Source organism: Chionomys nivalis, chromosome 3, assembly GCF_950005125.1.
Source record: "Chionomys nivalis chromosome 3, mChiNiv1.1, whole genome shotgun sequence".
Classification (NCBI taxonomy): domain Eukaryota; kingdom Metazoa; phylum Chordata; class Mammalia; order Rodentia; family Cricetidae; genus Chionomys; species Chionomys nivalis.
This window is the reverse complement of record NC_080088.1, coordinates 73,306,897-73,333,207: the sequence shown is the minus strand read 5'-3', so window position 1 is coordinate 73,333,207 and position 26,311 is coordinate 73,306,897. Positions and strand designations below refer to the sequence as shown.

Below are 26,311 nucleotides of genomic sequence, written 5' to 3'. Positions count from 1 at the left end.
GACACAGAGAGAGCGCTAACTGGGAATGGTGTGGGAGTTTTGTTTGTTTTCCAAGACTGAGTTTCTCTGTAGCTTTGGAACCTGTCCTGGAACCAGCTCCTGTAGACTAGGCTGGCCTCGAACTCACAGAGATCTGCCTACCTCTGCCTCCTGAGTGCTAGGATTAAAGGCTTGTGCCACCACCGCCCGGCTGGGATTTTTGGTTGTGAGCCTGTGAGTCTAGCCTTTTTTTTTTTTTTTTTTTTTTATGTTCATCTAGAGAAGAGCCTAGCCTTTAATGGCAGTGCTATCTCTCCAGCGCCTGGCTGGGATTTTTACATCTCAAAGCCCACCCACAGTGACAGACAAGGCCGCACCTCCTACTCCTTCCCCTTCAATTCTACCAATTGGAATGGACCAAGCATTCAAATATATGAACCTTCGAGATCATTCTCATTCAAATCACCACAAACTGAAGTATGTGCTGTATGTATCTGATGGTTTTGATTTCACTTCCCTTGTCCTTCAGTTACTGGGGATTGAACCTAGGGCCTTAAGCATGCTAGCGAGGGCTCTACTCCTGAACTATATCCTCAATCATCTTTCTCCTTTTGATTTTGTGACAAGGGTCTTACCAAGTTGCTCAGGGTGGCCAGGCAAGACATAATAGATTTATTATCCTTCTGGTTCTGAGTAACTGGGATTGTAGACCTTCCTATACCGTCAGATCTGACTCGTTCTATTTTTTCCTTCCTTCCTTTCTTCTTTTTTCCATCCCCCTTTCCTTTTCTTTCCTAGACAGGGTCTCATATATCCTCAGCTGTTCTCAAACTAATTGTGGAGCTGAGGATGACCTTGAACAAATGGTCTTCCTGCTTCCATCTTCCAAGCCTAGGCACTGGCCCCCTCACCTGACTCTTAAGTGCTGGGTTTTCTCTCAAGCAGAGGTGAACACTGTGATATCACAGCACTGTTAGGGTGAGCATGAACATGCCAAAGACTTGTCCCAAGTAGATTGCTGCTTCGGACTGCAGTATGGCAGGATGTGAGAACTTGTTGGGTAGGGAACCCCTAACTAATCTAGCCTACTCCACCATCAGAGAACTAGAACATGCTTTCTTCAGGATAATTGGTCTTAGTCTAGTTATGGAGCTTAAATGATAACAATAATTAAAATTCCAGGGCATGGTAGTATGTAGTTATAGCCAATACTCGGGAGGCAGAGGCGGGGAGATCACTGCAAGCTGGAGACCAGCCCTGGCTATGTAGTGAGACCTTGTCTCAAACAAAAAATAAATACAGTAAAATCAGGCAGGCCTGTTAATTTCAGCTACTGGGGAGACTGAGGCAGAGGAATTGAAACTTTAGGGTCACCTTGGACAATTTAGTAATATTTTTCCTTGAGGTAATGCTAGTAATAATTTTTTAGGCAGACCCCGTCACTCTGTAGCCCTTGCTGGCCAGGCATTCAGTGTGTAGACTTAGACTGGCTTGAGTTAGCATCGATTCGCCTGCCTCTGCCTTGGGAGTGCGGGCACTAAAAGTGTGCACCTCCATACTCAGCCAAAATCGTCTTTATTTTAAACAAGTTATCCCCCAAAACAGTATTTAAACTTTAATTTCATTTTTAAAATTTTATTTGCTTATTTATTTATTTATTTATTTATTTATTTATTTATTTATTTATTTGTGTGTATGGGTGTTTTGCCTACATGTATGTTTGTGCGACATGTGCATGCAATGCCTGCGGAGGCCAGAAGAGGGTGTTGGATCCCCTGGAACTTGAGTTACTGAAGGGTGTGGTGAGCCTTTACGTGGCTGCTGGGAATTGAACTCCGGCCCTCTAGAAGAGTGGCCTGTGCTCTTAACCACTGAGCCATCAATCCGCCCTCAAGAACAGTCCTTTAAAGCCCTCCAATAATCAGGAGGTAGATTACCTTTCAGCAGATGCTGGGCTCTTGGTTCAAGACCCAGTACCTGAAAAGCCAGATTGAACCATAATACACTCCTTACATGCCAATCGCTTTCCAGGCACGGTTTCATTTCATTCTAGAAACACACATTGAGGTAGGTACTGCTCTTCCATTTTACAGATGGGGAAGCTGGGTCTGACTCCAGAACTGTGGTTTTGTCTTGCTTGAAACTGTGCAATTTGGGGATGAGAAAGTGCCTCAGAAAGTAGCCCAGCCATTCTCAGCCAAGTCCATTCATCATGCATCTTTCTCAGCCACAGGAATATTCCATGCTGGAACCACTTGCAGTCCGATGTCTGAGAACCGAGGTGAAGAATCAATAAATGATCACTCACTGCCTCTACCTAAAGCTTCCTTCGATCAAATTCTTGTACTCCCTTAGTGGGGTTAGGGAGAGGAAGATGAGGCGGTGACTCAGTGCCCCAGTTCCCTCCCCAGCACTGTAAAAAACATGAGGCACTCCTTGGTGCAACAGACTGTCACACTCCCCTGCCTGTTTAAGGGATGACAATATGGAAGGCAGATGGCAGATGCATGGATGCCACACTGTTGCGTTTCAGTTAAATATTGCTGGGTGTTATTTTTTTTTTCTTGTAAACCTCCCAAATAAAACTGCTTGCCGAGTTAGAAGTGTTAGCATGTCTTTTCTTTAAATATCTGTGCATGGCTGTTTTTTTCCCTGCCAATTTGTCACCATCTGTAACCCTCCCTTTATGAGATGATCTGATGACAGCAATTATCTTGGAGAGTAAAAGTGCCATCTTGAAGCAATGTGTAAGAGTGGCATTAGTGGGGGCTATGTGCAGAGTGCATGCTGCCCTAACCCTTGATATGTGCTTGTGTGTGCCCCCAGGGACAGTGGCCTTTTGTATATATACGTTGTGAATCTTCAGTGTAGTCGTTTCTGTGTCTCTCTGTGTGCACTTGTGGTTGGAGTCTGTGTGCTTTTGTAGACATCCTGTGGATACCTGTATAGGCGTGAACTGCCTGTGGCGTCTGTCTCTATGTGCTGGCTGTAAAATAACCCTGCAGAGAGGCTAGTAGGTAGAGGCTTCTCGCAGGGGCATGGTTCCTCTATGGCGTTTAAAAAGTGTCGGAGAAGGCCTGCAGTTTGGGAGTTCGGGTAAAGAATATTAGCAGGGATTAGGCATCAACCAAAGGAAAGCAAATTATGGGTGGCTTGCCTGAGGGGCTCTCAGACTTGATGGAGAGCAGCGGTTGCAGGGAACATAATATCCACAGTATCGGTCTGGGCGCCGATGCTGGCTGGGAGCCGCGCGCGCTCCGCCCCTCCCCCTCGCTCCCACCCCCGGGCGCGCCGCTGGGTGGGGGAGACTTGAAAAAGCCGGGGCCGCGGCGGCCAAGCCAGGGGCTGCAGCAGTGACTGTGATGGAGGGCCGTGCCGGGGCTCAACGGGTGGCTGGGACCATAGTTCCTGGGCGGGTCAACCTCCCCCAGCCCTAAGGCGCGGCCAGGCCCTGCTCCACAACACCATGAATGTCGCGCTGCATGAACTGGGTGGCGGAGGCAGTGTGAGTGGTGGCACTGGGATCCAAGGGAGAGGACCCGGGTGGAAAGGGCATGAAGTGTGGAGGGGCGGGTGTGAGTGAGCTGGCGGCATCTGGCAGGGACTCCGGCTTGCGAAAATGGGGGCTTCTGATGCGGGTTAGAGAAGATGCTATCAGAGGGGAACCCAGCCTGAGAGCCCGGCACCTGGGAAGGGCCCTCTCTGTAGGTAGGATGGAGCCGGAGCAGCGAGGGACAGTCCCCCGGGCAGGGCCTTTGGCAAAAGGCCTAGCTGCTTGACCTCAGTTGGCGCTCCTCAACTGTTTGCAGATGGTGGAGTACAAACGAGCCAAGCTTCGGGATGAAGAAACACCGGAGACTCCAGTAGAAGGCAGGGCCACCCAGGACTCACTGGAGGTGGGCAAGGGGATTCCCCCTTTCTCCTCAGGCTTCACCCTTGGCCTGATGCCTGCCATAACTATGTGCTCTGGGCTCTTCTGGTGGGTCATCTCCCCAGGTTTCCACTCCATCTCTGGCCTCTGCTCCAGGACTAGGGTGAGGCCATTCAAAGCCATGACGTTGCACAAAACAGGCTCCCCTGGCTCTTTGCTCTTGAGCCCTGAAGTTAACCCCACTAGCTATTTAAATGTTCCCTGCTTCTAGAAACAGGCTGTATCTTCATATTTATTTGCTAGGAGGACTTCTGTGATCTCGGGTCCTTGCAATGCGGCTCAATTGCTCCCTGTCCTGTCCTCCCCAGGTGGGGTTCCAGAAGAGGACACGACGACTCTTGGGTTCACACACACAGCTGGAGCTGGGCTTGGCAGGCCTCTCTCTAGTCCTGGCTGCCCTTCTTTTGGGCTGCCTCGTGGCTCTGGGGGTCCAGTACCACAGAGGTAGGTGGGCCCACACCTGTCAGGACACCTCATAGCTGTGGGGTCCAGAAATCGAAGGACCTCTAAATATTTTTCTTGTTGGGGCTAACTTTGCCAACTTCCTGATCTCATTTCCTTCCCCAAAAGGCTTTCTTCTCCCTTCCTGACTGACAGTCTCCTTCCTACCTGTCTCCTGCCACAGACCCAACCCATAACACCTGCCTCACAGAAGCCTGCATTCGAGTGGCTGGGAAAATCCTGGAATCCCTGGACCGTGGGGTGAGCCCCTGTCAGGACTTTTATCAGTTCTCCTGTGGAGGCTGGATTAGAAGAAACCCTCTGCCCAACGGGCGTTCCCGCTGGAACACCTTCAACAGCCTCTGGGACCAGAACCAGGCCATACTGAAGCACCTGCTTGGTGAGAGCTGACTTCAGGAGTGCTGTGCCCATCTTGGGCTTCATGTCTAATTCATGGTCTAGCACTGAGTGGGTCCTCAACAAATACCCACGAGTGAAGAACTAGATGGATTGTTCCGTGACACTCTCTGAGGGAGGGTATGCAGAGAGCAGGAGCTCTCGATAACTGGAGCTGGCTAGACGGGGTGGCCCTCTGAGAAGAACGGAGACCTCTGTGAGGGTCTCCACAAACAGAGGAAGAACACCCCACTTTGCTCTTTCAGTCTTAATGGGTGGTGCACACCTTTAATCCCAGCCATGGAAACAGAGGTAGGCAGATCTCTGTGAATTCTAGGCCAGCCTGGTCTACAGAGTGAGTTCCAGGGCAGCCAGGGCTACTACATAGTGAGACCCTGTTTCAAAATCCCTGCCCTTGGGGAGCAGAAGCAGGTGAATCCCAGTGAGTCTGAGGCTAGCCTGGTCTATGTAGTAAGTTCCAGGCCAATCAGAGCTATATAATGAGACTATTTTCAAAAGAGACAGGGATGGGGGAGAGAGAACCTGGCTTGCTACTGTACACCAATAATTCCAGTTATTCAGGAGACTGAGGCAGGAGGATTAGAAGGTTAAGGCCAGCCTGAGAAAATTATTAAGACCCTATTTTTGATTTTATCAAAAGTAAAAAGAGGACTGGAATTTTAGCTCAGTGAGACAGTACTTGTCTAGCATGTGAAAGGCCCTACATTCAATCCCCAGTGCCATAAAATACATACATACATACATACATACATACAAACATGCATATACATGTATACATACATATATGCAAACACATCTATGTGAGCCAGAGAGGAATGAAGGCCAGCAGCTCCCTCACAGCAGTTAATCTAACTGCTCCCTGGATCCTCTCCTGTGTTCTACCCATTGCAGAGAATACCACTTTCAATTCCAGCAGTGAAGCTGAACGAAAGACACGGCGCTTCTACCTGTCCTGCCTACAGCTGGAGCGTATTGAGAAGCTAGGAGCCCAGCCACTTCGAGACCTCATTGACAAGGCAGGGGCCCTGGGTGGGCTTCGGGCAAGAGGAGCAGGAGGGACAGGATGCGGTCCAAGGAAGCTTTGGTAATCCCTGGACCAGAGATTTCACTTGTGATCTCTACTCAGATCGGTGGCTGGAACATCACAGGGCCTTGGGATGAGGACAACTTCATGGAAGTGCTAAAGGCAGTAGCGGGGACCTATAGAGCCACCCCCTTCTTCACCGTCTACGTCAGTGCTGATTCTAAGAGTTCCAACAGCAATGTCATCCAGGTGCCTGGCTGGGAGAAGGGTAGGGACTCGTGGACCCTCTGCCAAGAGAGCCAAGATTCCCCTCTACTGTGACAGAAAGGCAGATACCTCCCTCCCCATATGCAGGAGTCTTGGGTTTAAAGTGGGGGAGACTAACCTTTACCCCTTGCTGTTGCAGGTGGACCAGTCTGGGCTTTTCCTGCCCTCTCGAGATTACTACCTAAATAGAACTGCCAATGAGAAAGTAAGGCACATCCTAGAACTCCTATCCCCGTCCCTTGCTGAGCTAGCTAATCTCTATGTACTTTTCTCTTTGCCTAGGGCCAGAGTAAGGAACGGGAGGCTACTGTGCTGCCTGGCTAGCAAGCCGACTGTCCTTTACTCTTTCTTCTCTCCTCGCCTTGCTTCTCTTCTTCCTTCTCTTCTTTTCTTCCTATTCTTTCTTCCAGAAAAAAATTATTTTCTTTGCATTTGTGGTGCTGGGAATCAAACCCAGGGCCTCCCCCATGCTAGACATCCCCAGCCCTGGGAAGACGTGTTTTGGGCACCTACTGTATGCCAGATGCTCGGGAGCAATTCTGAGATGTCGGTTTCAAAGTCACTGTCACAGAAAGTTTTTGATATCAATAGATACATGGACCTAAGTACCTGAGAACACGGTTCATTAGGTCTCTAGGACTTAGGTGAGATGCAGGCATCGAGAAGTTCCGTTATGAGATCACATTTGAGTTGGGCCCTATAAAAACAAAGAAGTGGGCCAGCACCATGGCTCAGCAGGTAAAGGTACTGCAGTCAAAACTGGTGACCTGAATTCAATCCCTAGGACACATGATGGAAAGAGAGAACTATCTTCTCCAAGATTTCCTTTGTCCTCAACACTCAGGCAAACACACACACACACACACACATACAACTATAAATAAATAGATGGTCGGGTGGTGGTGGCGCACACTTTAATCCCAGCACTCTGGAGACAGAGGCAGGCAGATCTCTGTGAGTTCAAGGCCAGCCTGGTCTACAGAGCTAGTTCCAGGACAGGCCCCAAAGCTACAGAGAAACCCTGTCTCGAAAAACCAATAAATAGATAAATAAATAGATGTAATTTTGAAAAAAAAAAGACTATAAAGAATCAGCAGAGGTCATCCTACTTAGAGATAGGTTGAACAAGTATTCAAAGGAAGAAGGCTTAGTGTGTTTGGACCATGGGGAAAGGTGCAGGGAGCAACAGAGGGCATTCTGTGTAGAGAGGATGTGTTGGGCAAAATGCCGAAGCCAGAGCAGCTGGATGTGTTTGAAATGTATGTAAACAAGAAGCATGTTTTGTCAGGACGTGCTCCTGAGCACATGGGAGACTAGAAGGTGGCCAGTGACTGGTTATGGAGAAGATTTCGAGGGCTTCAAAGATTCATTCTGCAGCCCCAAAGAGTCGCCTCCAGGCTCCAGAGGAGGGATGGAGGGATGTGGTTAGCAGTGCCTTGGGAAGCCAGTGTGTGTGGAGTAAGAAGAAGCAGGGGAGAGAGGAGCCTGGAGCCAAAAGTCTTTGCAGCGCCTGGGCTCAGTCAGTAAGGGCCCAGGTGAGGGAGTGGCAGGGAGTTAGTATCATGGCTTGCTGGTTACTAGATGTTAGAAGATGAAGGCACTAAGGATGATCACAGCTAGAAGGCTGAGTGATGGTGGAATGGACTGGGCCTTAGGACATCCGTGGTATCTGTAGAAGACTCAGCCTGGAGAACTTGGGGACCTGGAGACAGTGTGATATCACAAGACAAGGAGCGACTTTGAAACTAGACCTGGATTTTAAGTTCAGCTCTCCTGCTTGTTGTAACTGTTTGGTGTCTCTGAGGCTCGTTCCTTCTCTGTAAAAAGGGAAGCATAGGTTTTTTTGTTTTGTTTTGTTTTGTTTTTCGAGACAGGGTTTCTCTGTAGCTTTGGAACCTGTCCTGGAACTCCCTTTGTAGACCAGGCTGGCCTCAAACTCACAGAGATCCGCCTGCCTCTGCCTCCTGAGTGCTGGGATTAAAGGCGTGCGCCACTACTACCCGGCTGGAAGCATAGGTTTGAGGTGTAGGGTAGCAGCCGCTGCTCCTGTGTAGAACAGATAGTGTGGGGGAGTCTCTCACTTTAGACGTGTGAGTTTGAGGAAGGCGGCCACCTTCCGTGTGAGAGGTCAGTAGGCAGCCACGGAAGTTGGTGGAGTGCTGGCGAGGACTGTGAAGGGAACCAGAAGCTCAGGGCTTCTCCTTTAACACATGTAGACAAAGGTGTGGGACAGGTGGGAGCAGTGGAAGAAACAGTGTCCTGCTGAGTAGACCAGCTGGAGAGTCCTGTGTCCTTCTGCCAGGCCTTCATTAACATTACCCCACTTCTCAGCCAGAGCCTCCTCTAGATACGTGTGAATGAGACCGCTGCTGCTCCCTCCATGGGGGAGGGAGTGTGAAACAGCTTGAGACAATATTTTGGTTACAGTCATTGGGACAACTACAGAGGAGACACCTGAGGCTCCCAGTTTGATTCCAACCGGGAACTAGCCCTGACTGAGGGGGAGGGTAGGCTGACACAGAGGAAGAGGGGCCCACAGAGGAAGCAGATCTGACAGGCTCTGAGGAAGGAAGGTGGACAGCCTGTTGTCAGACTGAAGGAGAGAGGAAATGACATAGGTGAAGGTGACCTTTCTGGACAGAATTTAGGAATTTAATTTTTTCTTTCATTTTTTTAATGAGACAGGATCTTATAGTGTATCCCAGACTGGTCTTTACTCTTGGACTTTAGTGATTTTATTGCCTCAGCCTCCAGAGCGCTAGGACTACACACACACACACACATTGCATTACCATAGCTGACAAGTTTTGGCTTTACTCCAAAAGAAGGGAAATGGGCCCCTGGAGCGATGGCCCAGCAGGTGCAGGTTTCGACTCCCAGCTCCCACAAGGTGACATGAGAGGACCTACTCTCAAGAGCTGTCTCCTCCCTGATATGAGTAGGAGGCCATGCCTGCATACATGCTTGTATGTTTATGCGTGTGTGTGCAGGAGAATGCAGGGAAGAACCATGTTGCCCATTGCTGTAGAACAGGCCTTGTGTTTGATTTTCTTTTCTTTTCTTTTCTTTTTTTTTTTTTTTTTTTTTTTGATTTTTTCGAGACAGGGTTTCTCTGTGGTTTTGGAGCCTGTCCTGGAACTAGCTCTTGTAGACCAGGCTGGTCTCGAACTCACAGAGATCCGCCTGCCTCTGCCTCCCAAGTGCTGGGATTAAAGGTGTGCGCCACCACCGCCCGGCTGTTGTGTTTAATTTTCATTGCATCTTGGGTTTCCTTAGGCAGGAAGCCTGTTGCCATAACAGGGGAAGCTGTTGTGCAATGGCTGAGATAGGATCAAAGCTAGGAGTGTGGAGGATTCAAGAAGGTCTCAGAAGTAAGCCTTAGGGCTGGAGAGATGGCTCAGCGGTTAAGAGCATTGTCTGCTCTGCCAAAGGTCCTGAGTTCAATTCCCAGCAACCACATGGTGGCTCACAGCCATCTGGTTTTTTTTTTTTTTTCTTTTTTTTTCTTTTTTCGAGACAGGGTTTCTCTGTGGTTTTGGAGCCTGTTCTGGAACTAGCTCTTGTAGACCAGACTGGTCTCGAACTCACAGAGATCCACCTGCCTCTGCCTCCCAAGTGCTGGGATTAAAGGCGTGCGCCACCACCGCCCGGCGGCTCACAGCCATCTGTAATGAGGTCTGGTGCCCTCTTCTGGCCTTCAGGCATACACACAGACAGAATATTGTATACATAATAAATAAATATTAAAAAAAAAAAAAAGAAGTAAGCCTTAAACTGTAGGAAGAGAAAGGTCCTCACACCAGATCCTTGACTGGGTTAACTATAGCCCCCTTAGAAGCTAGGCTAGATAGATTGATACCCTTCTGTCACCAGCAACAATAAAGAGAGTGGGGGAAAGGAGAGGTTTTGTAGGATAAAGAATGACTATTTCTGGGGGGGGGGGGTGTGCACCTTTAATCCCAACACTTGGGAGGCAAGAGGCAGGCGGATCTCTGTGAGTTCGAGGCCAGACTGGTCTACAGAGTAAGTTACAGGACAGCCAAAACTACACAAGAAACCTTGTCTCGAAAAGTCAAAAGAACAATAACAACAAAAGAGTGAATAGCAAGAGATCAGAAACTTTTCAGTGAAGAAAAGCAGAGGCCTTTAGCCTTGAGTGAGCCCAGGGTGGGACTTCACCTCAGGAGTAGGAAGAAAGCCCAGCATGGTGGTGGATACCGGTAATTCTAGCACTTGAAAGCTGAGGTAGGAGAATTGTGAGTTCAAAACCACTCTGGGCTATACAGTGAGATCCTGTCTTAAAAAGGAAGGAAGGAGCCAGGCGGTGGTGGCGCACGCCTTTAATCCCAGCACTCGGGAGGCAGAGGCAGGCGGATCTCTGTGAGTTCGAGACCAGCCTGGTCTACAAAAGCTAGTTCCAGGACAGGCTCCAAAGCCACAGAGAAACCCTGTCTCGAAAAACCAAAATAAATAAATAAATAAATAGATAGATAGATAGATAGATAGATAGATAGATAGATAGGAAGGAGGGGAGCCATAGAGGTGGCTGCTGGCCAGAGCTGATGATCTATCTGTATGTTTTTCCCCTTTCCTCAATAAATACTGGGTGAACAACTGTCATAGGAAGACATTGTTCTTGAACCCAAGATTCCAGTGGCGAGCAAACCCCACAGGCCTTGTCCTGATGGCGCCAGCCTGGCCTGAGGCAACCTGAGTTCATGTTGGGCCCAGGTAGTGCTCAGGTTTCCACACCCTCTGACCCTGTCAGGGGTCCTTTGTGAACGGAGTCCTTACCTCATTGCCTCAAGTTTGTTCCCCCTATGGAAACTGGAACTTGTATTGATTTATGGAATTGCTATGAGGGTGTTGGACAAGATACATTATATGCAATCCCCTTAGCTATCTGGTCTGTGAATATATAATGTTCAGGATAAATATTCTGTTTCTGTGCTTTTTCTCTCCCTTGGATACAGGGAGGATGAGAAAAGCGCATTGGAGACCTGTTAGGGCAAGAGATAGAGGGGAGTCAAAGGGGCAGACGCCTTGCAGGATGCATCCAACTGTTCAAGTAAAAGCACATGGCCCTGATGGACTGGGGCAATTAGAAGGGCATTAGGGAATGAGAAGGCAAAGGACTATGGGAGTCCATCCATTGGGTAAATATTTACAGGGGACCCGTTCTGTGCTTGGCCCTGATCCAAGCTCTTGGGATGCAGCGGAGAACAGCTGACAAAATTTGAACAGTGCCCACTGAGGGGAACAGATGATAAACACACAGGTAATTAAGTCAAAGCAGACAGTGGTCAGCAGCAGATCAGAAATTAAACAGAGCTACCAAGACTTCCGGAAAGTGCATAAGCCAAAGAAATGATGGCAAGTGGTGAGGGCCAGAGCAGACCTTAGGCTTGAGCAGGGCTTGCGGCTGACTTTGGGATGACTGGGGCTTTCGCAGGTGCTCACAGCCTACCTGGACTACATGGAGGAGCTGGGAGTGCTGCTGGGTGGACAGCCAGCCTCTACCCGGGAGCAGATGCAGCAAGTTCTGGAGCTGGAGATACAACTGGCTAACATCACTGTGCCCCAGGACCAGCGACGCGATGAAGAGAAGATCTATCACAAGATGAGCATCTCGGAGCTGCAGGTGGGCTAGGCAGGGTGCTAGAGATGTTAGGGAGAGGGCAGCCCTTGACAGAGACCACCCCGCCCGTTTCCTTATCCTCCCGAGGCAGCCAGTCCTTCCCGTTTCCTGATGTTGTGAGGTTTCCAGATGTGTATGGCTACCCTGGAAAGAAAGATGGTCAACATTTTAAGCCACCTCTCTCAAGGCCATCCTTTAGTCTCTTTCCTGTTGTCCAGGACTACAGAGCTTGTATTTAAAATGTTTAGCCAGACAGGCATAGTACTTCACACCTATAACCCCAACATTTGGGAGACTGAGGCAGAAGGATTTCTGTGAGTTCCAAACCAAGTGAACAAGGAAGCAAAGGGAAAAACAAATTGATGAGATATCTACAAAATAATCAGAATGTGTATGGAAGTATCTCCTAATCCCCCTCCTGTACCAACCCTTTTGGTAATGAATTACGGAAAGACTGGGAAAGGAGATGCTAGAGAGAGGCCAGGTATGTGGGACGTGTTGGGGAAGTGGTGTTTTATCAACCAGCATGAAAATATTTGAATTTCTGTGCCCAAGCTGAGTATCACACATAGTGGCTTTCCTCGTATAATAAGTGGTTAGGCTCCCAGACTGCAGGGCATTCAGGCCTGGAAAAGCACTTATTGCAGGAAGGGGTCCCCAAACAGCCAGTAACTGTTACTATGGCGATGGGAAGGCTGCCCAGGCTATAGTAAATCAGTGGGGGAGAGTCTGTTGGGAGCCCAGTGGGAAAGCAGGGAAGCCTGAAGAGTTTCTGCTTTCAGGCTCTAGCACCCTCCATGGACTGGCTGGAGTTCCTGTCTTTCTTGTTGTCTCCACTCGAGCTGGGGGATTCTGAGCCTGTGGTGGTGTACGGGACCGGGTATTTACAGCAGGTGTCGGAACTCATCAACCGCACAGAACCAAGGTGGGACTGGGGAGTGGGAGGGACAGGCGGGGGTGGCGGGGCGGGACTGGTATTGGAGGGGACTCAAGGCTCTGGGGTTTTCTGGAAGGACCAACCACAGTGAATTGGCACACAGACCGAGTGATCAGGCCCCGAACCTTCCAAACTTCAAGCAGAATGTCTGTGGACTCTTCCCCTAGGCAGTTCCAGGGTGTCCGTCTGTGACCTCTAGGCCAGCACTTTGCTCCCAGCTGATTTCTGCAGGCGCCTGTGTCCCAGGTGCTCCTCTCAAGGAGTCCCATAGCCCGCATGGTCCAGGGGACTGGCTGGGAATGGAAAGGGTTCCCCACATGTCTTTCCTTATCTTCTGGCATGGAAATAGCATCCTGAACAATTATCTGATTTGGAACCTGGTGCAGAAGACGACCTCAAGCCTTGACCAGCGCTTTGAGTCTGCGCAGGAGAAGCTGCTGGAGACCCTCTATGGCACCAAGAAGGTGGGCTACCTGACTCTGCTTCCTTTCTGAACCGCCCTGGCTAGTGCTACCTGCTCACAGGGTGTCAGGAACAGTTCTTCGTGGTACATGAGCACACGGTGCGGAATACAGAGCTCGGAATCAAGCTGTTGTGGTTTCCAGTCTTAGTTCTTTCATATTTAAGCCTATGGCACCCTGGGGATGTGAGCAAGTTGCTGTGCTCCGTTTCCTCGTCTGTAACAGGAATAAGTTTCCAGGCTGCTTAAGTGAATGTTGGCAGGTGGTGTGCATAGGCATCCGGCTTTGATGAGGAGGATGAAGATGATCATGTACTGGTCTTCATTTTAAGAATCCCCATGACGTATGGGAAGTAAAAGTACCAACAAGTGTGTATATTCTGAGAGTATTAATTGTGCTTATTGAGTGAAAACCTCCTCTGTCTCATAAAGCCCAAGCTGGAAGAGGCACACTCTATGTGGGGAACCATGGAGGAGGAACACTTTCTCAGATGCTCTGTGAGGAATAAACTCCTGAGAAAGTGGGGGAGGAAGGCATTCCTGGCATAAGAAACACATACGCAAATTCACAGAGGACTGGAGGAGCTGGGTGCGTTTGCAGGGGTTCTGGTAGGAGCTTGAGAACAGGGCTGCAGACTGAGTTTGGTAAGGTAGGCATGCGACATCCATGGCAGTTATGTTAAGAAGTCTGACTGTGACAAGTGATGACTGTTACAGGACAGGAAACTGGTGAGAGGCCACACAAGAAATGGCTAGGATGAGCCAGTAGTAACTAGTGGCGGACTGAATTGGGAGGGAGGCAACAAGGGAGCTAGGATGATGTCCAGGTTTCAGGTGGACTGATGGCATAGAAGCCCAGATTGTAGAACAGAGAGCAAAGATCCAGCAAGCTTGCTCCAGAACAACCGGGCAGTGGTGGTGCACACCTTTAATCCCAGCACTTGGGAGGCAGAGGCAGGTGGATCTCTATGAGTTTGAGACCGGCCTAGTCTACAGAGCAAGTTCCAGGATAGTTCAAGCTACCCAGAGAAATGCTGTCTCAAAAAAACAAAACAAAACAAAAAAGATAGCTCAGAACAGCTGGTGAAGAGACTTGCCACCAAGACCCACGTGGTGGCTCCTTTAGGTTGACTTCTGACCTCCGCATTTGGACCGTGGTAGGCCAGAGTGTCCCCCACCCTAAATAAGTAAAAATAATAAAAAAGAAACATCTGAAATCCACGGACGACTATTAGGAACATAGATGGAGTAAGAACTGAGCGTGGAGTGGGAGCCTTGCCTATGTCTTTTCTGCTGAAGCTTTGCTTCTGGGCTCGTAGTAGTTTGAGATATTACCTTACTTGTCTCTGGAGTCTGGAGGAGAAACGGCGCCCCAAGCGTCTGTTGCCCAGCTGAGAGGCTTCGCCCCAGAGAAGGAGAGAGGCCTTCAGACCAGAGGTCAGTGCTCACTCTGGGCACCCTGCTGTTTGTCCCTTTACAGTCCTGTACACCGAGGTGGCAGACCTGCATCTCCAATACAGATGATGCCCTTGGCTTCGCTCTGGGCTCGCTCTTTGTGAAGGCCACATTTGACCGACAAAGCAAGGAAATCGTGAGTCTTCAGGCTTCTAAAACTACCCTTTGATTTGTTTAAAAGTCTGATGGTCTTCAAGACTAGCCTGGTCTACAAGAGCTAGTTCCAGGAAAGGCTCCAAAACCACAGAGAAACCCTGTCTCGAAAAACCAAAAAAAAAGTCTGATGGTCATATATATACATACATAGAAAACCCAGGAAAGGGGTTCACTAAACAGCAGATTGGGTGGAGAATTCCTTAGTTTTCTGTAATTGTGTGAATTATTATACTGGATTTATGTTACCTATATAATTACCAAAAATAATGCTAAGAGATAATAATAGGCATGCTTAAATAGTAGACGTTTGTGGGGGAGCTGTTTGTAGGGAGAGATGAAACAAGCTGAAATGTCCAGCCATGGCGTGAAAGAGAAATAAATGACAATAGGATGGAATAGGATTCCACTTTCAGTTTTTAATTAATTTACTTTTATTTTTTGTGAATGGTGTTTTGCCTGAATGTATGTCTGGACGAGGGTGTCAGATCTTGGAGTTATAGACAGTTGTTAACTACCATGTGGGTGCTGGGAATTGAACCTGTGTCCTCTGGTTGAGTAGCCAGTGCTCCCAACCCCTGAGTCATCTCCCCAGTCCCATGATTCTACTTTTAAACTGAAGATACATTACTTATTTTTTAATTTTTTTTGAAAACAAGGTCTTTGTGTAGCTCTGGCTGTCTTGAAACTCACTCTGTAGACCAGGTTGGCCTTGAACTCAGAGATTCACCTGCCTCTGCCTCCCAAGTGCTGGGGATTAAAAGGCATGCACCACCACTGCCCAGCTAAAATTTATTTTTTAAATTAAACAACTATGCCTGGCTTTACTGTTTAGACTGATGGTGCCAGTATTGCATCTGAAGCCCTTAATGTGCTTGCTAAGTTTGTTACCCCCAAGCGAGAAACCCAAGCATGAGCTGAGGCTAGCCTGGTATTCACTATTGTAGACCAGGCTGGCCTCAGACTTGTGATGGTCCTTCTGCTTCTACCTCCTATACCTGGTATAGTGGTACATTTTTAAGCAGGAAAAAAGTAGATTGCACAAATATATACACATTGCATAACACAGCTCCATATTTTGTATGACTTTCTGGGCTAGGAAAAACACTAGGGCCGGGCGGTGGTGGCGCACGCCTTTAATCCCAGCACTCGGGAGGCAGAGGCAGGCGGATCTCTGTGAGTTCGAGACCAGCCTGGTCTACAGAGCTAGTTCCAGGACAGGTTCCAAAGCCACAGAGAAACCCTGTCTCGAAAAACCAAAAAAAAAAAAAAAAAAAACACTAGGGCCGGGCGGTGGTGGCGCACGCCTTTAATCCCAGCACTCGGGAGGCAGAGGCAGGCGGATCTCTGTGAGTTTGAGACCAGCCTGGTCTACAAGAGCTAGTTCCAGGACAGGCTCCACAACCACAAAGAAACCCTGTCTCGAAAAACCAAAAAAAAAAAAAAAAAAAAAAAAACACTAGGAATAGCCAGATTATTAAAAGAAGACAGCTGTGTGATGAGATTACAGACGTTTGGTTTTCTTCAATTTTCAATTGTACAACTTCTGTTCATGCATTTTGTTCATATCCAGATAAAAATCAGCGTAGTATATGAAGCTATGATATTAATTTACCTAACTGCCAACTCAAATGTTTATTGAATTAATTAGCAAAAAGTCACCCACAATAACAATATTGTCACCTACAGTACATCTCACCCTCCCTGCTGGGCAGCCTTTCTTCAGGAATCTTCCTAATCCTCCCAGATAGACCCAGATGGCACCTGAGGGTGGATGGGAAGCAGGGAGGCAGTAAGTGCTGCTGGGGGAGGTTGACCTGTGACTCTCCCTCCCAGGCCGAGGGAATGATCAGCGAAATCCGGTCAGCATTTGAGGAGACCCTGGGAGAGCTGGTTTGGATGGATGAGAAGACCCGGCTGGCAGCCAAGGAGAAAGTGAGCCATGGCTGTGTCTGGGGCGCCATCTTGAGGTGGTAATAGACAATACAGTTTTGCTGGGCGCAGGGAGGGAAAACCCTTAACATGGTCTCTTCAGGCAGATGCCATCTATGATATGATTGGTTTCCCTGACTTCATCTTGGAGCCCAAAGAGCTTGATGATGTTTATGATGGGGTGAGTATCTTTGTTCACAGCACTAACCTTCCTCAGAGTCATGGACCATTATTTCCCGGCCTCAGTAATCAAAGTTTAAGCACTCCTCAATAGAGTAGAGACAAGTAATTAGATTGATTAAGTATGGGTTCTATGCCAGACATGGGCCTGATGGTAATAAAATATAGCGTTAATGAGTGTGGCAATCTGGAGAACGCGATCATGTTTCTACCGTGTAATCTTTGGACAGGATGGCTTTGGGCCTCAGTTTCGTCTGTAAAATGGGGCTTCAGTAGTGCTCATCTCAGAGGGTGATAAGAGCAAAGGAATGTATGTTAAAAAACAATGTCAGGCAGTGGTGGAACACACCTTTAGTCCTAGAGGCAGGCAGATCTCTGAGTTCAAGCCCAGCCTGGTCCACACATCAGGTTCCAGACAGCCTGCACTACACAGAGAAACCCTGTATTGGGGAAGGGGGAAGCTGGGCATGGTGGTGGCCCATGTTTTTAATCCCAGCAGCACTCAGGAAGCAGTGAGTTCGAAGTCAGCCTGGTCCTCACAGCAAGTTCTAACAGTGAGACTCCAGAACAGCACTCGAAACCTAAGTACCTTTAACACACTGTCAGTTAGCTGTTTCCTTCCATTTCACAGCGGAGGAGACTGGGATTTGCTTGGAGAGGTCCTGCCGGGACTCTCCCCTTCTCCAACATGCTGTCTCTGGCTTTCTTTCTTCCACTGTTCCCACAGTATGAAGTCTCTGAAGACTCTTTTTTCCAAAACATGTTGAATCTGTACAACTTCTCTGCTAAGGTGATGGCTGACCAGCTCCGCAAACCTCCCAGCCGAGACCAGTGAGAATGGGCGGGCAGACAAGGGGCAGCTGGAGAGGTAGACCAGGGCTTCTGGGGGTGGGAAGAGGAGTGGCCCAAGGCCCTTGCAGGAGGTAGGCAGGGCAGGCCTGGGCTGTCGGGCTGGGCAGCATGAGGAGAGAAGGAACGCTAGCCTCCATCTTCCTCCCCCAGGTGGAGCATGACGCCCCAGACTGTCAATGCTTACTATCTTCCAACCAAGAATGAAATCGTCTTCCCCGCTGGCATCCTGCAGGCTCCCTTCTATGCTCACAATCACCCAAAGTGTGTCTGGGGCAGGAGGGTCTGGGTGCTGGCACCTGGCCCTGTGGGCGAACCGGGAGAAGAACTGGCGGGGAACCAGGAGATGCTCCTGCCATGTCCTTATTCAACATTCCTCATGTACTAGGGCCTTGAACTTTGGTGGCATCGGCGTGGTGATGGGCCATGAGTTGACACATGCCTTTGATGACCAAGGTAGGGACTTGGTCTAGAATTTCCAGTGACTACTGCAGGGATTTGGGATATTGGGGACAAGCCTTAGGGGTCCTGATGTCGTCTTGTCAGGGTTGGTTGGGACATTTGATCCCCTGCGGATGAGTTGTCCTATTGATGGAATGCAAAGACGAACTCTTCCCAGGCCGTGAGTACGACAAAGAAGGGAATCTGCGTCCATGGTGGCAGAATGAGTCACTGACGGCTTTCCAGAATCATACAGCCTGCATGGAAGAACAGTACAGCCAGTACAAGGTCAATGGAGAGAGACTCAACGGACTCCAGACACTGGGGGAAAACATCGCTGATAACGGGGGCCTGAAGGCTGCTTACAATGTGAGTGGCCAAGGTCTCCCAGGCTGTAGAAGGGCGCTTGGGAAAGCAGGTGGGCGCTGGTGGATTTGCTTCTTATTATTCCCCTAGGCTTACGAAGCATGGTTGCGGACGCATGGGGAAGAGCAGCAGCTGCCGGCTGTCGGGCTCACCAATCACCAGCTGTTCTTTGTGGGATTTGCCCAGGTATGGCCCCTTGGGAGAACTGGTTATGTCTCCTATTCGTTCCCTCCAAAGAATGCCATTAGAAGCAGAAGCTGGGGTTATGCAGGAAAGGCGCTGGGAAATGGGGCCACAGTTGCTGCCTGGGAAGTGCATTGAGAGGAAGCCCGGTGTCCAGAGCCCATGAAAGTAGCCTGCAGAGCTAGGTCTTCTGCGGGATTGTATTTGAAAGGGAAGGGCCGCTGACTTTAGTGGAATGTATAGGAGCAAGCATTGGTCCCCTCCTATTACTGTGGAGGAATGCGGAGAAACTGTAGTTTGGGAATACAAAATATCTTGTTCAGGGTCACCCAGGAATAAAATAAGAAGCAGAGTTAGTGTCCAGGCAGGACCTGTTTCAAATACTTTGAACCACAGCGAGTAATCTATAAAGGGCTCAGCCTTTCCCCACAGCCATGCCCATGCTGGGTTACCCAGTGTCCAGGTGCTCTTTAGGGGCTTCGAGGAAATGAGGAGCCATGTTGCCCTCCCTTGGAGCTGGCCAAGCCTCCTGCAGTGGCCCTGACAATTCCTGAGCTCACCAGCTGGACCAAGATGGCTCTGCTGTAGCTGCAGCTATGGCTTAATTCAGCTCCACACTAGACACCATATGTCCCCATGTCTGTCCTGGCCCGCAGGTGTGGTGCTCGGTCCGCACACCAGAGAGCTCTCACGAGGGGCTGGTGACCGACCCCCATAGCCCTGCCCGTTTCCGAGTGCTGGGCACTCTCTCCAACTCCCGTGACTTCCTTCGGCACTTCGGCTGCCCTGTCGGCTCCCCTATGAACCCAGGGCAGCTATGTGAGGTGTGGTAGACCCGGGTTGGGAGAGAAATGGGCAACTGTGGCCAGGGACCGCGGCTTCCAAGTTAGGAGAAAGTAAAGATCAGTTGGTATGGTTGTCTCTCCACACCACAAGGGACATGAATCTAGTCCCCACCATCACCACATCGTGCCTCTGCTTTGGGGGCGCCAGTGCCTCTAGCAGAGATCCCCCCATTCACTGTGACATTCTCTCATGCGTCACCCTGGAGGACGTCTAGGCAGAGTGCCAGTTCCTACAAAGAGGGTTCCATCCCTTGGCTCCAAGCTTACTTAATTTGGGAACCAAGAGGCTATGCCTGGGGCATGCCCATCTCTCCCAGGCACACTCAGACTATATAGAAATGAGCTCAACTCCCTTCACCCCCACCCTCAGTCTCCCCCCCCCATGTTCCTTGTGCTCCTCCTAGTACTGCTGCTCCCCTCAACGACAGAGCAACTGAACTCAAATGGAAGGCCAAGGGCTCTCGGGTGAGAGGGAGAAATGCGTGTGCACAGTTCGTGCTGGTTCCCGGTGTCTTAGGGCGCGAGTCTTGGGCTTGGCCGCTCGTCCCTGGGCCAGACAGAAGAGCAGATCTAGTAGAAAAAGGAAAGTGTTTATTTTTGCAGGGCAGAGGGTGGGGAGGGTGTGGTCTTGGCTTTATAGGACCCTTTGCTAATAAATAGAACCATATCAGTCAGCCTGTCTCTTCCTTCAGTTCTCCCTTTCCTTATTCATCCTCTCATCCGGTCAACATTTGAGCAACTACAATAGTCTTAATTAGGGATTTCTGTTGCTGTGAAGAGACACCGTGACCACGGCAACTCCTATAAAGGAAAACATTTTATGGGGGTGGCTTACAGTTTCAGAGGTTTAGTCCATATCATCATGGCAGGACATGGTGGCACACAGCGGACATGGTGCTAGAGAAGGAGCTGAGAGTTCTACATCTTGATCAGAAGGCAACAGGAAATGAACCGAGTCACTGGGAGTGGCTTGAGGATATATAAAGTTTCAAAGCCCACCCCCACAGTGACACACTTCCTCCAACAAGGCCACACCTCCTCATAGTGCTACTCCCCATGCGCTTGTGGTGGGGGCGCAATTACCTTCAAACCACCACAACAATACAGTAGTAATTCTTCCGATACTGGCTTACTTGCAGAAATAGGGGACTGAGACTTGAAGTCCAAGGGAGGCAAATGTGGAGAGAGGAACACAGTTGGGTCTGTTCCCTCACAGTACGTGCTCCACAGCTAGAAGGGTCTGCAGCTCCCCACTGCCTCTGTGGCCATCCTGTCACTGAATCTGGGGAGTATATGGTCAGGTCAGCTTGGTTTTTGTGTTTTTGAGACAGGATCTCACTATATAGCCCTGGCTGGCTTGGATCTCGCTCTGTAGATCAGGTTGGCTTTGAACTCCCTGCTTCTGTCTCCAAACCGCTGGGATTAAAGGCGTTTGCCATCCCACCCAACTTTTATTGTTCTTTAGGTTTGCTTTCGAATGATATATTGGCTACCAGTAATTTGTGTCTCAGGCACTGGGGATAAAATGGTCTCTGTCCTTTCACTTTCATGCTCACAAACTCATGCCCCCACAGCCACCGCCAGTGCTCTGCTCCCATGATGCAGACCTAGCCCCAGCCCCTATTACTGCAGCCAAAGAAATCTGAATTGAAACGGGGGCTCTGATAATTATGACCCAAACCTGGTAAGCCTCAGTTTCTTCATCTGTAGAGTGAGAATGACAGCAAAACAGTGGAAAGAGTCCAATCGACACACACGAGTCGGGACTGAAGAGATGGCTCAGAGGTTAAGAGCAGTAGCTGCTCTTCCTGAGGTCGTGAGTTCAATTCCCAGCGCCAATCACACACACACACACACACACACACACACGAATGCTCCTGGAGGTGCAAGCAGGGGTGAGTTTGTCAGGCTTGCAAAGAACAGAATGAGGGCTCATTGTAATTGCTTCTGGTGTCTCTCGTCTCTCAGATATGTCACTAATATGTATCCCACAACCTGTGTCCTACCCCAGTTTTTCAGTGGGCCAGGCTGTTCCCATCTGGGGCCATGTCATATTATCTGCATGTGCTAGCTGCTTACCGAAGGAGGGCAGAAGGAACAAGATGTCTTTTGAACCACTGACCCACACTGCTAGGTCTGACCCTCTACTTCAACTACAGGGTAGATGGCAAAGTGTGTTGGGAAGAGGAGAGCTTTCATTTCTGGAGAACTGGCTCTGGTGCCAGCTTCTGTCACCCACTAGCGTATGACACCAGGCAGGGCTCATTCCCTCTTTGGGTCTTGGTGTCTCAGCAGTCTGTAAAATAAGTGGACTGGGTAAGATTATTTCTGAGACCATTCAGCTTCAATGCCTTGAAAGAGAAATTCAACCCAGGCATAATGATACAGGATTTTAATCCTATCTATTTGGAAGGCTGAGGCAGGGGGATGTCAGAGGCCAGTTTGAATAACTTAGTAAGACACTGTCTCAAAATAATGTCAAAGGCCTAAGACTGTAGCTCAGTGGTAGACTGCTTGCCTAACATGAATGAGGTTCTAGGTTCATCTGCATACCGGGGGAAATGCCTTTATGGGCTCTGCAGATTCCAGAATCCGAAGAGATACTAATAAATAACGTCTGGAACTTGGCTGTCGAGCATAGGGTAAGACTCACAATGTTAGTGCACACTGATACTTGGCAAGATAAAACTTTGCCTTGCATTGAGACCTGGATTAGGCCAAGTGTGGTATCACACACCTGTAATGCCAGCACTTGGGAAGGGGCAGAAGTAGGTGGGTTTTTTTGTTTGTTTTATTTTTGTGATTTCAGCCCAGCTACATGATGAGACCCTGTTTAAACAAAACAAGACAAAAACCCTGATTGGGGCCAGCGAGATAACCCAGTGGTTAACGTGAGTTTGAGCCACAGAACCCACATTTGGGTGGAAGAAGAAAACCTACTCCACAGAGATGTGCACTTTGACATGCATGCGTTCACGTAATCATAGGTCATAAGGTGGACAAAGAAGGATCAGACTTTCGAGATCATCGTCGGCTAGAGATATGAACTTGAGGCCAGCCCTGTCTGACAAAAAAACTCTTGGGTGCCTACAGCACCACTGTTAATCTTGTAAGTCAAATACAGACATCTGTCTTCCAGCCAGATTCTTCAGGCTGAGAGGGACCATCACCAGCAGCAGGTGCATTTCCATGCAACACAAGTCTCCTGGGCCAGGCACCTGCACAACCAGGTAGCTACAAGAAAGTTATGCCCAGTGAATCGAAGTTACAGCAGGGGCACTCTGCAGGGACCTGGTTCCAGAGGTATGACAAAATGAACATCAGGTAGTGGATGTGATCTTCGCCTGAAGAGCCCTGTCAAGTTGATGAATGATGGCTTCTGTTATATAGTCTGTTGTGTTGAGGCAGAAGAGAAAATGAACAATACTGGACCATCTATGTTATCCCATTGGGTAACTCATCCCAACCAAAATAAGGAAGCCTGCCAATAAACATGATTTCACCTTGATAAAACTCTAGAAATATTACTAGAAGAGAGTACTTCTTAAAAATAAGCTCAATTTCAAAGGGACTCCCATGGTTTACTAGTGGAGAATCCTGACAATTTTCTAATTCATTGCTCTGGGCTCCAGGGAGAAACCCCAAATTCTTACTATATACAAAAATGACCGCCGGGCGGTGGTGGCACGCGCCTTTAATCCCAGCACTCGGGAGGCAGAGGCAGGCGGATCTCTGTGAGTTCGAGACCAGCCTGGTCTACAAGAGCTAGTTCCAGGACAGGCTCCAAAACCACAGAGAAACCCTGTCTCGAAAAAACCAAAAAAAAAAAAAAAAAAAAAAAAAAAAAAAAAAAAAATGACCTAAAGACCAATGCAAAGCCAGCTATCTGTTAAATGTTTGTTAAGACCTGCTTCAAGCCGGGCGGTGGTGGCGCACGCCTTTAATCCCAGCACTTGGGAGGCAGAGGCAGGTGGATCTCTGTGAGTTCGAGACCAGCCTGGTCTACAAGTGCTAGTTCCAGGACAGGCTCCAAAACCACAGAGAAACCCTGTCTCGAAAAACCAAAAAAAAAATAAATAAATAAAATAAAAAAAAATAAAGACCTGCTTCAAACCAGGCATTAGCTGGGTACTAAGGATACAAAGATTAGCCAGATATAGTTCCTTGCCCTCCAGGAGCTCAGAGTACAAGGTGTGAGAGAGAGATGTGTCAAATGTATGGTGGATCTCGGGAGAAATGCATAACCCGAGAAGCAAGGAAGGAAAAAGGAAGGGAACATTGAGCTGGAGCTCAGAGGATGGTAGAATTTCCCAACTGAAAACAGAAGGGCATTCCTTACAGATGGAATAACCACTCGGAAAGACAGCTTGGAGGGGTGGAGAATATTCAGAAATATTAAATGGTTAGGATGATCAGAATATAAGTGGAAGGGACATAATACAATTTCCACCTGGGTGGCGGTAATAAAGAGTGAATGAAACATCTGCTGTCATTCTTAAAGTTAGCAGTAAAAATCTCCACAAAACATCTGGCTATTGGGAAAATATCACATACAGAAAATGGCAATCCTTGTTGGCTAGGTTTACAGTGCTTGGCATGAATTCCCTCCTATTGAGTGGTCCACAAGTCCAATTAGGCGGTTGTTGGTTACCCCCAAATATAAATGCCACTATTGTACCCCGGGAAATATCACACTGAGCTGGTCATTGCAGTTCGTACCCTTTACAGTTGGGGAGGACTCTTGATTGCTTTTCTCCTTGGCAGCTTGCACAGGACCTTCAGACACTAGGAGAGCTAGTACCCAGGGAGAAGGCTTCCAGGTCAGGTCCACCCAGTTCCTCCAAGTCCTGTGAAGCGTGTGGTGTCCTCACAAAGAAAGCCTTACCTTCAAGCTCTGGAAGGCAACCAAGAACGACAGCAAAAGCTCATAGTTTTAGAAGTCTCTTGGACTCCCCTGACTCTAAAGGTTTCCTATGCCTGGCATTGGGTTTTTGATAAGATTGTCTATGGTACTTGTGGGGAGAATTATGTTAGACTTTTTTTTTTTTTAATTCAACAGGGTAACAAACAAACAAAAAAAGTGAGTCACCATGCCTGGCTTAAACGTATTTAATGACTTATTTTGTTCTTTTTTTTTTTTTATTCAAAGTGATTTTATTGCTTGTGTATACAAGGGAATTTACACCACCAAAGTAGAGGCTGTGGATGACTCATATTTCCAGTTGGGTGGGAGGACCCGCTTGGTCTTATAGTAACGAGCCAGCCGGTGAATTCTGCTCTCTATCAGAATCAGGGGGAATTTAGCATCCTTATCCTTTCTGTTCCTCTCAACATGCTTTCGTACAGCGACTGCCTTCTTAATCAAATGGTAGAGATCCTCAGGGAGATCAGGGGCAAGGCCTTTGGATTTAAGGATTCTCAAGATTTTATTACCAGTCACAAAACGGACCTGGGCCACACCGTGCGAGTCCCTCGGGATCACACCTGTCTGGGAGGGAGGGAGGCCTTTCTTAGCCAATTTGTAAATCTGTTCCTTCACATCGTCAGACGTCAGCTTCAGCCACGTGGGGACGCTGCGGCGGTAGGGCAGCGCCGACTGGGACAGGCCCTTCCCGGGAGAGTGCATGCGACCCATGATGGCGGAGGTCTGGCAGCCTCTTTTTTTTTTTTTTTTTAAATTAGTTTTATTTTATGTGCATTGGTGTTTTTCTGCATGTATGTCTATGTGCGAGTGTTGAGTTTCCTGGACCTTGAGTTCTAGGCAGCAGAGAACTGCCACGTGGGTGCTGGGAATTGAACCCAGGTCTTCCAGAAGAGCAGCCAATGCTCTTAACTGCTGAGTCATCTCTCCAGCCCCTCCTTTTGTTCTTACAAGGGAAACGTTTCATACTTCACATAGTTGAATACAGGCTGAGTTTAGGTAGCTTAACCAAACAACACAACACAGCTGGTACATGACAGAATTTGTTCTGCTTTGTTTTTCGTTTCTTCACATCAGAGTTTATCTGTATAACCTTGGGTGTCCTGGAATCACTCTAGACCAGGCTTGCCTCAAACTCACAGAGATCTGCTCGCCTCTGCTTCCTGAGTGCTGGGACTAATGGTGGGCACCACCGTCTGGCCAAAACTCAATTTTAATATTTTCTAAAGCTCGAGTTTCTCTCATCTTTCCAAGTTTTTCTTTCAAAAACAATCAATTTATACCTACAAAAAAGTTGCAATTTATCCCAACATCTTTTCACATAATCTTCATCTGAACTCATCCGCTGTTTGATAAACTGATTTATGGCACAAAATCCAGTGCATCTCCAACGTACTGATATCTATGTGTACATCTATACAGACAGACGAGGGTGTGTATTCCAAGGTCTATGATAGAAGTCATAGAAACAGAAACTGGTAGAGATTCCTGATAGAGAACTAAAGCAAGCATGAAAATGTATGGTCATCCTAAAGACAGAACAGGCAGCGCAACTACGGGGTGTCCACTTTCTGTCGAGAGGCTGGGAGTGGACATTGTTATGCCTAGAATGCAGCACTGAGTGAAAAAGTGATAGCTTTTAAAGATCAGCAGCAGCGGGGTGGCGGTTCATGTCTGCAAGCCAGCACTTCCGAGGCAGAGGCAGGACCTGAGGTTTAAAGTCATTCTCTGCTATATAGCGACCTTGAGGCTACCCCGCGCTAATAAATAAGTAAGCTTCAGGCAGCACCACTCATCCTTGAGAGGGGAATGTTGGTTACTATTCCAGATCGGTGTGAGGCCGTCGCACAGATCTCAGTCAAGAGTTCAAGAGTCTCGTCCGTTTGTCGCAC

At 48.5% G+C, this 26,311-nt stretch overlaps 2 protein-coding genes across 6 annotated transcripts in view; one reads left to right on the top strand and one right to left on the bottom strand.

Annotated features, from left to right (window-relative positions):
- Positions 1-20,170, top strand: part of Ece2 (endothelin converting enzyme 2) — a 37,371-nt gene extending 17,201 nt beyond the window's left edge. For 3 of the 5 annotated variants that reach the window (XM_057764423.1, XM_057764424.1, XM_057764422.1), the window contains exons 2-19: positions 3,789-3,875; positions 4,219-4,354; positions 4,536-4,751; positions 5,660-5,784; positions 5,895-6,041; positions 6,199-6,264; positions 11,512-11,700; positions 12,480-12,622; positions 12,984-13,098; positions 14,575-14,685; positions 16,539-16,637; positions 16,738-16,815; positions 17,542-17,645; positions 17,817-17,927; positions 18,052-18,119; positions 18,283-18,473; positions 18,561-18,656; positions 19,310-20,165. In XM_057764423.1, coding sequence (XP_057620406.1) covers positions 3,789-3,875; positions 4,219-4,354; positions 4,536-4,751; positions 5,660-5,784; positions 5,895-6,041; positions 6,199-6,264; positions 11,512-11,700; positions 12,480-12,622; positions 12,984-13,098; positions 14,575-14,685; positions 16,539-16,637; positions 16,738-16,815; positions 17,542-17,645; positions 17,817-17,927; positions 18,052-18,119; positions 18,283-18,473; positions 18,561-18,656; positions 19,310-19,486 — 2,259 coding nt within the window. In that variant the 3' untranslated portion in view covers positions 19,487-20,165. Of the gene's footprint in view, positions 1-3,288; positions 3,485-3,788; positions 3,876-4,218; positions 4,355-4,535; positions 4,752-5,659; positions 5,785-5,894; positions 6,042-6,198; positions 6,265-11,511; positions 11,701-12,479; positions 12,623-12,983; positions 13,099-14,574; positions 14,686-16,538; positions 16,638-16,737; positions 16,816-17,541; positions 17,646-17,816; positions 17,928-18,051; positions 18,120-18,282; positions 18,474-18,560; positions 18,657-19,309 lie in introns of those variants that run through there. The other 2 variants (XM_057764421.1, XM_057764427.1) reach the window with 2 other exon arrangements.
- A 4,507-nt stretch (positions 20,171-24,677) lies between these two features.
- On the bottom strand, positions 24,678-25,169 carry LOC130871308 (40S ribosomal protein S13-like). Its single transcript, XM_057764663.1, has one exon. The coding sequence runs from the start codon at positions 25,131-25,133 to the stop codon at positions 24,678-24,680; it is 456 nt and encodes a 151-aa protein (XP_057620646.1). The 5' UTR covers positions 25,134-25,169.
- Positions 25,170-26,311: the final 1,142 nt, after the last annotated feature.

Bases quoted from the DNA above. Each gene is read 5' to 3' on its own strand.
- LOC130871308 (XM_057764663.1), bottom strand. From the start codon at position 25,133: ATGGGTCGCATGCACTCTCCCGGGAAGGGCCTGTCCCAGTCGGCGCTG.